Here is a 12,767-nt window from a genome sequence, read left to right as displayed (position 1 = left end):
GTGTACTTCATCTATCTGACTGTTCTGCTCCCCATTGTCTCTAGTGAATTCTCTTACCATCCCTGCACCTCTGGCCTGTACCCCAGCCCTGTATGCATAAATAAATAAACCTTAGGAAAAAAAACGCGTGAGCATCCTCAAAGACCTAAGGCATTCCAGTCTGAGATGGGAGAAACTTGAACTCGAGAGGGAGGGAAAGAGCAGTGGTCCCTGGGTAGGTAGCCCAGGGAGACTCACCGTGATCCGGGAAGTGTCGAGGAAACTCCTGTGGAAGTGGCTCTGTGCCCTCTGAGCCTCCTCCTCAGACTTGAAGCCGATGAAGCCGAACTTGCGAAACTTGCCATCTTTGGTGAACTTGAGGCTGCAGTCTGTCAGCGTGCCGAAGGCGGCAAATAACTGTCTGAAACGCTCTTCCTTCATCTGGGACAGAAGGGGTGCATGAGGAGCTGGGAGTCCTCAGAGCCAAGGGGATAGAAGCCCTAGGCCAAGGCGCTCCCCTGGAGTGAGCTGAGATGAGGCAGGGGCCCAAGTGTGCTTTGCCGGGGGACCTGACCCGGTGCTGACGTCAACACGTCCTAGCTCTGTGGCCCTCGGCCTGTGCTTGACCCAGCCACCATGAGGACATCGAGCCTCACGATGGTGGCATGACATCCTCTTGTGCTCTGGCATCACTAAAATCTCACCATCACGAGCTGAGTGAGAAATGATCCGCTTTGCACGGCGGAGGATAAGGAATCCGTGCAAGGTCTCCAGGGCCAAAAGCTGTGCCTCAGGCAGTGCATCATCTTCCCCAGAACCTGGGAGACACCACGCTCAAGCCCCGTCTCATCACGTCTCAGTGCCTAACACCAACGGCGGCTGAAGTTCAACAGGAGGTTGTTCAGGACCTGGTCCCGACCAGCTCCTCAGCCGATCTCGTGCTGAAAGCCTTCTCACAGCCTCCTCTGCTTCTCCACTCTGAGGTCTGTCTCCTCTGAGTGAAAGCCCCCCAGCCGCTTCCTCCTAGATCCCAGTGATCGGCTGACCCCAATTTCAGATTTTCTGTACTCACCCCATTCGGGAGGTTCTTCACGATTAGTCGCGACATGGCGCACGGTCCCCGCTGTTCCGATTCCAACGTGAAAGCACACCGTGTTTCACCAACAACTTTCACGCTAAGGTATGGGCGCCGCCATCTTTGGCGAGGTAGAACAAAGTCACGTGCTCAGAGCGTGGCCGGCCCTCCGCGGAAGTGGGCGTGGCCACACCCGGCCGCTCCGAGGAAGTCACACCCCCACGGGGTGGGCCTGACGCTTGCCTCCTGCGCATGCGCGGGCTGTAGGCGGTGGCTGGAGAGACCAATGTGAGGCTGCCGGCGGCAGGGGGCGCTCGTGCAGGCCATCGGCGGGGCTTTTGCTCTGGAGTCCTCTGAGAGCCGCGAGCAGGAAAAATCGTTTCATTCCTCTATTTTAGTTTATTATTGTAGCATTGGATGATAGGGTAATGGGGTGCATGGGCTTCCGAGGGTTGCTACGACCAGTGACCTACCAGAAACGTAGCTACTTATAACAGAAATGTATTGGTTTACTGCTCAAGAGCCCAGAAAATACAAAATCAGAGGGTGGATGGGCCTTGCCCCGCACCCCCAGATCCCTGCCTGGCCTCGTCCAGCGTCCGGAGGCGCCAGGGGTGCCCTGCCCTTGCTGCTGGCACCAGGCTCAGCCTCACTGCCCACCTGCCCCTCCCTTCCAGTGACCATCTCTCAGGTCGCTCTTCCTCTCCTTTCTCCTGTTAAGGAATCTGCTGTTGGATTTAGGACTCGGAGCCATCTCATGTCGCGATCCTGCAGTTAATTCCATCTGCAAAGACCCTCACCCAGATAAGGTCATATTCGCAGGATCTGGGGGTGCGGGCGTGGTCATGGAGTCGGGGGACGCCATACAACCCACTCCATGAGGGTTTGCGTGCTTTGTAGTGAGTGGGTTACTCCGGAGATTCAATTTCACCGTCCCCTGTCTTAGGGAGACTGTGTACTCAGCTAAAACACGGGTCCACGTGTAAAAACGTCCCCTCAAGCTTAGAGTAAATGTCATAAGGGGTCACTGTTCCGAAGCCGTTCATTTGTTCAGCAGATACTTGGGTATGAAAGTGCTCTTTAATTAAATGACAATTACGGGCTTGTTTTCTGCACATGGCGACCCTGGTCCGGACAGGCTGCAGCAGGCTTTACAAGGCAGCTCTGAGATATTAGTCTTTTATGAGAGGGCAAGGGAATGCCCAGCCAGCCTGGTTTCATGTGCTTTTATTTTATTATTTTCATGAACTGCCTTTATTAAAATGTGCAACTCAATGTAGCCTTCCCTGAAGAAATTCACAAATCAGAAGGTCTTTCAAAGGTATTTAAAAAAAAAAAAAAAGGAATGCTCTTTGCCAATCCCCATGTCCCAACGCCAGGAAAATATGGTCACCACATGTCAGGGGAAGGCGGGACGCTCCGGGGCTGTATGTGCCCATGGATTTAATAAACAGTCACCTTACAGCGTTATGATTAGTCTTCCTGCTTCCCGCCTTCCACCTTGTCTCGCCTCCTTTTCTCCCCTAGAAAACATAAGCCAGGGCCACCTAGACCCCATGGGACTGACCTCCAGGGACACAGGGATTAAAAAAAAAAAAACAGGTAGGTGTAAGCCAGGGGCACCATGGCCTTCAAGAGTGATCTTGGGGTGCAAGAAGTCATGACTTACTCCTGAGGATCAACTTCTGACCTGGTGGGGAGAGAGCACAGAGCAGGGTTAGGAGAGGCAGGCTGGAGAGAGTTGACTAATCCTGATTTATCCACGTGTCACTTGCTTGCTGTCCCAATGGATGACTCCAGTGTCCACCCAGCTGCTCTGACCCCCAGAAAAATGGAGGTTGCCCCAGTCTTCCCCCCAAAGCTCATGTCTAATATATCTCCAAGTTCTGTCTCCCCCTCTCCTAAAGATTTGCCAAAACCATCCTACCCCATCTCCACCACCCTCAGCCCGGGCCAAACACCTGGATATTCATGCCCTGGTGCACCGGAACCCATCAGCACAATTTTAGTGACCACCACTCTCATACTGCTGCTCTGAGGCCTCATGTCCTGGGGTGACGGGCAGCAGGGCGGTGTTCTTTCAAGGAATCTGCTTCCTGGTCCCCCACGTCCCCAGCCCCTTCCTGGCTCATGCCTGGCCACCGGCACAAGCCAGCAGTGGAGCGGCTTCCCGGCCTTCCTTGTATCGGTTCGTCACTCTGACCCTCCTGCCCCCTCTTCTGAGTACTTGGTGACCACACTGGTTCCCCCAGATCGCCCTGGAGAACCTCCCCATCCGGGTCTCCTTACCTTAATCCATTGTGGGTCAGGACACACCACATCACTCACCTGTATTATTCCCATAGCTTCGTGGGGCTTCTTACTCCTATCTTTCCACGCACAGCCCTGTTAAAACCCAACCCAGACCTGTCCCTCCTCTATTTAAGCCTTCCTGAGGGTCCACAGCAGGAATTCTCCTCTTGGTCTATCCCTTTGCTTCAGCTGTTTCAGCCTCCTGGTGTTCCTCAGGCCTACCAAGGAGCCTCCTGCCTCAGGCCCTTTGCACTAACCAAGCTTTCCAGATACCTCCCCAGCTGCCTCCCTCACTCCCTTCAGGTCTCTGCTCCCCAGCAAGGCCCTCCCTGGCCACCCGGCCTGAAAGGGGACCCCACTCCGACACGCTCACACCCTCACTGGCCTGACCTCTGTTTTGTCCTAGGGCTGTCCCACTCAGAGCCTCGAGTGCCTGGAGCAGTTTTGCCCCCCACAGGACTCTCGCTCCGTCAGAGCAGAGTTGTGTTTGATTTATTCACGGGGGCTCAGGCACCCAACCCAGTGCCTGGGCCAGATGGAGAGCTAAGTGGAGCAGGTTGGCAGCCTGGATGCAAACCCTGGCCCCACATCCCAGCTGGGGGTCCCTGGCAGAGCAGAGCTTGTCTGGAAGTTTGCCTTCTTTTCCTTTGTAACAAACAGAGGCTTCATCTGCACATGTGTTTAGGGGTGCTGGGGGGGGGTCTGAGTTGGTTTCTTTTGTATAAATAGGATCTCACAGTGTTCGCCAGCACCTACCCATAAAATCTAACCCTGTGTGTAGACAGCAGTTCTCAGGAACACGCGTGCGTATCTTTACTAGAATCTAAAAACACGACTTACCCCCCCCCCAAAAGTTTCAGCCAACACATGGGTCTCCTCCCCCAATTCACAGAACATTAACATTCACCTCCTTAGATGCATGCTTCTCCTCATGACTATATACAATGGCTCACCCTCGCTTACCTCTGCAGATACCCTGGCCGGTCACGCCCAGACTCTCCTGGGGGATCCCACGTGTAACCACAGCCAGTCAGATTTGGGGATGCCGATGTCAACACAACTTTTACTCACTCATTTCCACAATGTCCCAATCTGGATGTCTCCTGCCCCCTGGCTCCCAAGAGCCCCCCACCCCCATCAGTCCCACCTGATGGGCCCCCTCAGCAGCAGTATTCGGTTTCTGCCCCTCAGGGATCTGGAGGCCCCAACTGCCCCGGCCCCGGCTGCTCTGGCCCAGCCTCTGTGTCTCACTGGATTCTGGTGGTGACAGCCCAGCCCCCCCCCCCGAAGGTCCCCCTTTGTCATTAACGTCATTGGTGGGCTTTACAAAGTTCGCCCGTGTGTAGAGCGCTCACGACGGTCCATGTGCATTTTTATAGGTTCTGCAGCAGGTCTGGGGCAAGGGTCTTCCCTTCCCGAAACCCAGGGGTAACTGAGGTTCAGGAAGGAAATTGCACTCTTGATCACAAGGTGGAAAACAAGGCCAGGTTCGCGTGCATGTTGGGTGTGCTCACCCCTGGGGCCAGACCTGGGGCAGCAAGAGGGGTGCTGGGCGTCACCCCGATAAGATCCATGCAGCTGCAGGTGAGAATGGCGGCTAAATAAACCTGCAAGGGGCGCGCAGAGCGTGACCGGCTTCCCTGGGGCTCCCTGCCGCCAGGGAGGACAGGCCAGGATGGGGACTCCACACCCCAACCACTGTGCCTCGCAGCGTGCAAACCGCCCCTTGCACGGTGCAGGTCAGCTTGACGCCGCCCTGCGGGTTTTGGGGTTTTGTGTCCTAGCGCTCTGGCTGAAAGCCCACCCCCTCGCCGTTTTTCCTAGTAGGAACAGACTCATCTGGACTCCGGGGTGTCTGTGCCTCGGGTTTTGCAATTGTGAAGAAGGGCAGCAGGGGGCGCCAGAGGATCGCAGACAAAATCGTGCAGCGGGACGCGTCCTCGCGTACCTGATGGGAAAACTCGGAGTTTCAGGGCCGCTGCCCAAGGCCTGGCCGCCAGCCCCAAAGACATGGCCCCACTGGCTTGTTTCACAACGGATGGCACTTATTTCTGGTCTCACCCATCCAGGGAGCTAGAGCCCTGTCTCCTTGCCAGCAGAAACCTGTGCATGCACACCTGGCTAGAATTGGTCAGCAAATACTTTTTGGCTAAATACACTTAAGTCATCCAGAACAAAAAAAAAAAAGTGTCCAGAGAGGTTTAATGTGGGCAGTAAGAGCGAGAGCAGCGGAGGAAGCCTGGGGTACTCTGTTGAGGAGGTTCCCATGCAGGGCAAGGCCACTGAGTTCCTGGGGGTACTTTGGGGGGTGGCAACCCCAGAGTTGGGGGTGCTGGAGGGCTGCCAAGGATGTTAGGGCTCCAAGATCAGGTCACATGCTGAGAACTGGCCCCCCACATGGCTACAGCAGAAACTCTGCAACCTGAGAATGTTACCTGGTGTGAACCCCCATAAGAGGGGTTTACAAGGATTTTGAGATAAGATAACCCCGGGTTACTTGGGCCAAAGCTGCTGGGAGAAGGATGGGGAAGCGGATTTTCTCCCCCAAACTCCAGAGAGGGCGAGACCCTACTCACCCTTAAGTTCCAGACAGGCAGACTGATTTTGGACTTTGGTCTCTGGAGCAAAGCAATGAGAGAATTAATTTGCATTGTTTCATGTTGTCAAATTTGTGGTGATTATTACCAGAGCCACAGGAGAGGAATGCAGAGGCCTTGCCACCCCAGACCCAGAGAGGGAGGGAGGGTAATACGGACAGCAGCCGTGGGCACAGACACAGCCCCCTTAACCACGCTGGGCTGGGGGCTGGGGAGATCTGATCCCAGTTCTACCTTCATCTGCCTGATGTCCCTCTTGGCTAAACCCAACCGAAAGGGCAACTGTAGGGAAGGAGCCCCGGGTGGTAGGGTCTGCTGGGACCAGCCTCCTGGGCACAGAGCTGGGCGGGGTTGGGGGTCATTGGGCCATCGCCGGCACACCCTCTGTGCCTAGCAAGGGTGTGCAGGAAGCCTGCAGCTCTGGCTTTCCAGCACAGCACCTGGTCTGGAGGGTTTTGCTCTGTTCCACATGAACAGCTCAGGTACACGGCATCGTGGGGCTTTGGAGGTCTTTCCCACAGGTCTCTGCAGAATGGGTTACCACTCGGCAAGGCAAAAGGAGCATCCTCATCAGTGCTGGCGACGCTCCTGGGAGGAGACCAGGCTGTAGCACCTGAGGAAAGTGCCGAACAGTACATGTGTGACGACGTTATTTCCTTCGAACTGACCGTGAGACTTTTTTGCAGTGGTTGCATTTCTTGGAGCTGACTCTAAGGAGTAATGAACACATGGATGAAAGCTTGCAGTTGGCGACAGTCATGAGAAAAATCAGAGCTATGAAATGTCCAGCAATCAAGAGTTGTTTTAAACTTGAAAAAAAAAATTAGCATTATGGTTTAGCTACCCAGTGGAATTCACTGAACTCTTGAAACTAATGCCAGGAAAAGAGGCTCAGATGTCTATTAATTGGGGGGAGAAAGCCACGTGCAGACCATTACTGGAGTGTGATTCCAGTTTGGTTTAAACATCACACTGTACATTTTTGTTTTTACTATAACAAGTATTTGGACAATGACTTCATAAATATATATGGCTTTTGTTAGGCGATGGCTTGTGTGAAAATATGTAACACACACACATGTGCTTATATGTGCACAGATCTTTTCTAGAAAGACACTGAAAAACAGGCAATGATGATATTTAGAAAAAGATTGGTGACACCTGTCCACACTTTCTGGACCCTGAAACCCGCAGCTCCTCCCACGGCACTCACCCTCAGCTCCCAACTCAGGGCTGCCCTGGGCTGAAGGTCTTCCCAGACCCCCCCCCAACAGATGACAGAAGTTTTGGGGAGTTAATGCTCAGAATCCTCCTCACCCAGTCAAGTTGGTGGGTAGAGTCCAGATTCCTTATCCCTAGGTGAGTTGGATAGCTTCAAAGAGAAGTTATAGTATCCCAGATGCCCTCAACTGAGTACCATTAGTCTCGTGGGTCCTGGACCCCAGTTAAACATAACATGGTACAGTGGAATATTACTCATCAATCAAAAAGATAAGCACATACCTTTTGCAGCGACATGGATGGAGCTGGAAGGGATCATGCTTAGTGAAATAAAGAAAAAGAAAGATACCAGATGGTTTCATTCATAGCAGGACCGGGGGAATAATAATAATAATGAAATCAGAGACATTTTATGGGGGTGGAGTAAGGAATGGTATCAAAAAGGGGGGGAGTACACGGGACTATGGTGGTGGCACATGGGTGATTTGGTGGTGGGAAGCCCACAGGATTACAACTGAGATGAAAAGAGGCACAAAATGATGTAAAAATAAAATACTATATTAAGACAGAGCCATATCAGAGTCTTGTTAAAATATATTTACTTAATTTTTAATTTTAACCAATAATCAAAAGCCTGTAAAAAAATCTGCGCGTACTATTAAGATGTCCTAAAACAATAACATTATGTATAGATGTATATATATGTGTGTATGTGCACGATAGCATCCATATAGAGGATATCAATGCAGCACACACATCTATGGGCATAATTCTATTACACGGAAGCCCATCATCTGTCTGTATACTATATGTCACACTGTCCATTTATTCTATAATTACATAGAATTATATATAATCCTATAATTATATGCATATATTTTCTTTTATAATATATATTTATTTATAGAGGCATGTATGTATAGGTATATTTGATAAATGCTAATACATATTATTTAATTCATATACAGTTAGACCATGTGCTAACAGATGCTAAATCTGTGTAGCCATACATACATATTCATAGAACTATGATAATGGTCACATACCTATTTTATGACTATGTTGTAGAAAGATCAATATCATTCTGGTTTGATTCACTACAATGTTCCAGTCCAGTTCATTGGTATTAATAAAAATATTTCTACTTGTACATTTTTACACCTAGAGTGAATTGTGTGCTGGCCGCTGATAGAGGAATTGCATCCTCGTCTCACACTTTGTTAAGGTCTAAAACCCAGCTGTGGAAGGACATAAAGTATTCCTAAATAGCACCTCATCCATTCAGCTCCCAGGCATGGGAAGGGCAATACCAGCTTATTGTGGGCATTTGTACAATAAATCATGAACCTAGAAAAAAAGTTTTTAAATTCTATGTATCAATCAATCAATCAAGTCCAGGGACTGCTTTGGCTTGTCAGCCACCTGCTCTGGTCTCTGATCTCAGAGTCGCTCACTTTCAACACACAAGATCTCTGATTTTAGACAATCTGTGGTTCTAAGGCTCAAAGGGAGAAATGACTTGTCAAGTCAAGGCCACTGAGTTGATGGAGAAACAAGATTTGAACGTGGCTCTGAGTCATAACCCAGGGTACTTTCTGATAGTCCCAACTGGGATGGTTTTAGCCTCCTCAGCCCTAGGTGGAAAGATATCGTTTCTGAGCAGAGAAAACATAATGGTGAGGGTGGTGATGATGATGATGGTGATGGTGATGGTGATGGTGGTGATGATGGTGATGGTGGTGGTGGTGATGGTGGTGGTGATGGTGATGATGGTGATGGTGGTGATGATGATGATGATGATAGTGGTGATGGTGATGGTGCTGGTGGTGCTGGTGGTGGTCACGATGGTGATGGAAATGATGATGTTCATAATTGTGGTACCCCCAGCCCTCCTTGTTCTCAGGGCTGTGCTTGACTAGGCATAGTCAAGCAGGAGGCCTCTCATGAGGGACAGCAGTGCTGGTATGAGGACCGCGCTAGGAAACCAGATTGTGCTGACGACAGCAGGCAGATACTATGGCCAGAGGAGCATGATCAGCTAAATACCTTCCTTGTAAGGATTAGCAGAATGCTGGGCAAGAATGGAGCCCCCAGGCAGTCGCTCCTGGTCACTGCACCCCAGCTTCCCTCCCCAGTAGCGCACCCCCAGGCATGTCCACTTCTTGTGTTCTTGTCCCGCCTTGGTACTCGATTGCAATAGACGCGAGACTGCCTTTGGGTGGGGGCTGCACTGCACTGCCCGGCGCAGCCCCCAGGCTGCCCACAGCTCCACATGCACCTGGAGTCATCTTTCCCTCGTCCTGCCCTGCTCCTCGAGGTGACAGATAGTGGGGGATGGTGATTATGATGATGGTGATGGTGATGATGATGGGTGGTGATCATGAGGGTGATCATGTTGATGACTATGGCAATGGTGGTGGTGCTGTTGCTGGTGACGACAGTGATAGTCCATCAGTACCATGGAGAGCCACACTGATACTACAGCAAGACCGTGCCTGGGGTGTTCCCAGCACGGCTGGGTAAGAGCCGAGGCTTTCAACGTGCCACCGAGAGAGCCACACCTAATGTCATATCTGGATTATTGGGTGTGTGGGTCGGGGGAGATAGTTTCTGAAATTCTAGGCTGGAGAAAGGAAGGAAAAATCAAGCTCAGTGACCCTGTGGTCCCCCGGAACACCTCCCCTTTTTTTCTTTTCTTATCATTTTCTGATAGGAATCTGCCCAGAGAGGGGATGGCGATGACTGTGGCCACACAGCATCATTGATGCTTCTGCTGCAATCCTGATGACCAGGCAAGTCCTGCTTATAGTTACAGAATGTGCTGAGTATGTTCTAAGGACTTCAAAGAACGCCCTTAGTTAACTCACATAGTAATGCCTCCCGAAGGGCGGTGACATATGACCCCCATTGCAGATGAGGAGTCTGAGACAAAGAAAGGGCAAGGACTTGTCCAGGGCCACCCGCTAGACAGCAATGGCATCATCTGAACCCCGACCTTGCAACGTTGTTTTGCAATTGCCTTTGGCTTTCTCACAAGCAGACCCAGAATATTTGCTCACGCCTTTGTTAACATCCTACTGTATGCCAAGTGCTCTTTGTGCATGACCTTCTTGGTTCCTCTGCAAATTCCCAGCTTAAGACCTGGCATGATGCCCATTTTACAGATGAGGAAAGTGGTGCCCAGAGAGGCGGAGTCTTGCCCAAGCTCACACAGAGAGGAGGTGGTGGAGTCAGCTTTGGCTCTGCCACTCTGAGTTCGGAGCGTGGACGTTTGCTCTGGATTCTCCCCCCAAGGGCAGCGCATTGGGCAAGAGAGGGGAGAGGCCAGGGGTGGGGGACTAAGTGCCAAGCTCTGAGGGCATGAGAGAGACGAGTCCAGCCTGCCTCCTTCCAGGCTCTCCCGGCCCCTGGGACTCTGCCTCACTCACACGTCCACAGCTGCCAGGGATCAAAGTCCTCTCCAAGACGTATTTGCTGTGAGTTCTAAACAAAAGGGGTGTTTGCTTGGAGCTGAGCGGTACATTCGGAGGACACAGTGTATGAAAGCCGGCTGGCTTTAAAGTCCTGGTGATTGATCAGCATTGGTCTCATGCTCTTCGGGGGCCAGGCTGGAGGGGTGGGGAGGCTCAGGCCCCAGCGGGTCCCTCCATGCTGCCCAGCTCGTCTCTCTTCTAACTTGGGGAGACCCTCCCCCTTCTGCCTACAAACCCCTCAAACCAACACACACAAAGCAGTGATAAACAAATGCCATGTTTTCAACGATCCTGCTAATCATGCTAAATCCTTACCCTGCATCCTTACCTTTGAATCCAAACACAGGGCGTGTACCTTTAGGGACTTTTCCAGAATGAAACGGGAACTGTTGCAGCTGGATTCCACTCAACACTCAGAAAATACTGATGGATCAGGAGAGAGGGAGCAGTTCCTATGTCCGCTGCTCACATGGCAGGGGAGACAGATAGAGAGATAGATCCTTCTATTAGATCCAGCGTGAGGAGGCCTTGAACGGCGCTCAGCAGCTGCTCAGTTGATGTGTGGCCATATGGGTAAGTGGTTCCCTGGATGTAATTCCTTCTGCCGAGACACAGGTGACTGTGATGGTCATTACCTCAGAGTCCCTGGTTGGTGGCTATTTTGGATGTCACTCATTCTTTCACAGGAGAGCCTTCCATGACAAGAGGATTTTATCTCTCTGGAGGTGAAAAGGGGGACACGACTTGAAACTGGGTGGAGGGCGAAGAGGCAGGTGGTGAGGGGCAGGAGAAGCTGGGCCTCAGGAGGAAGCATGCCTGAGCCTGAGGGGCAGAGCGTCCTTAAGGAGAAGAGTGGGAGCCGGGAGAGATTACACTGGAGACGGGGGCCTGGATCCAGTCATCGGACCCTTGACCTTGCTGAAGAGTCTGGATACTGACCAGAGAACTCTGGGGCAGGGGAACCATGTGGCAGATCTGACCTCACCCCGTGACTGTGCTCTGTTCCCAGGACTGTGAGAAGTGGCTGCTTCACTGAGACATGGTTCTCACGTCCCAAACTGTTTGCCAGGACTCTGCTTCCGCTTGCACAGCTCAGCGAACAGCACAGCAGTGTGGACTGAGGGCAGAGCCTGCATCTATGAGAAGACGACCTGGCCTGTGTGGCACTTGACCTTGGCTAGGCGGACTGGGAAAAGGAAGAAGGGGCTCTTGCTAAGGGCACTTAAGTGCCCAGGCACTGCTGTGGGGAACATACGTGATAAATCCCTTAAAGGGCTCTGCAGAGACCCTGGGCTCTGCAGAATGGGCTCAGTCAGGGGAGTCTGGGTTCTCACCAGCAGTGCGTGACTTTGAACTGTGTGTCCAGGGGGTCACCCGCTCCCCCGCCGCCCTAGACAGGGCTGGGACCTCGTTTATAAGCACAGCATCAATAGAATGGGGTTTAATGCATCCAGTTTCACTCCCAATAGCATCTCCGCCTATGTGAAACTCACATTTTCTTTTGAAGGGAGGTGGTGTGATGCAAGCATTTGCCAATTTCCCTGGCATGAATCCTCTCATGTGGCCGGTGTGGGAAATGTGATGTCCCTGAGCGTGGAGTTGGGAAGAGATACACGTGATAAGCATGGCATTCTGTGATATTTCCCCCAGCCAGACTAGCCTCCAGCACAGACACTAGCAAAATGTAGAGAGGCAGTTAGGAAGTGGAGAGTTGAGCCTGGCCTTGGCTGATCATGTAATTTATTTAATGGCAAATTTAGGTAATCTCATTTTTAATGATGGCTCTGCTTAACAACTGATAAGCAGGGCCTCCCCCTGAGCCCATCCCTCCAGGGAGCCCGCCCACACAGCACGGCAGACCTCCACTGTCTGCTCCCCTCAGCAGTGGATTTCAGTCAATCGGCCTCTTCTGCTCCCCACTCTGTCTCTGGTGAATTCTCTCAACCCCCCCAACTTTGGCCTACATCTCTGATCTTCTATGCAAAAATAAATAAAATCTTTCACAAAGAAAATAAAAAGCCGCCAATAAACAAAGTTTCTGAAAGTCTAACATTTAGTGCTCGCCTCTCTCCATCTTGGCCTCTCTGTGTCTCCGTTCCAGCAGCCCGTAAACCACCCTCCCACCCACCC

General features: G+C 51.7%; 1 protein-coding gene across 1 annotated transcript in view; it reads right to left on the bottom strand.

The window, feature by feature from the left end:
• Positions 1–1,190, bottom strand: part of RBM19 (RNA binding motif protein 19) — a 104,694-nt gene extending 103,504 nt beyond the window's left edge. Inside the window, exons 1-2 of the mRNA XM_012731157.1 lie at positions 1,052–1,190; positions 238–420 (exon numbers count right to left, since the gene is read on the bottom strand). Of these exons, the coding sequence (XP_012586611.1) occupies positions 238–420; positions 1,052–1,087 (219 nt within the window). The 5' untranslated portion in view covers positions 1,088–1,190. The remainder of the gene's footprint in view (positions 1–237; positions 421–1,051) is intronic.
• Between the last annotated feature and the right edge of the window lie 11,577 nt (positions 1,191–12,767).

The sequence above is a fragment of the Condylura cristata genome, unplaced genomic scaffold (genome assembly GCF_000260355.1).
Source record: "Condylura cristata isolate star-nosed mole 26May11 unplaced genomic scaffold, ConCri1.0 scaffold00029, whole genome shotgun sequence".
In the NCBI taxonomy this organism is placed as follows: domain Eukaryota; kingdom Metazoa; phylum Chordata; class Mammalia; order Eulipotyphla; family Talpidae; genus Condylura; species Condylura cristata.
Note: the sequence above shows the minus strand (reverse complement) of the source record. Positions and strands in the feature narration are given on the sequence as shown.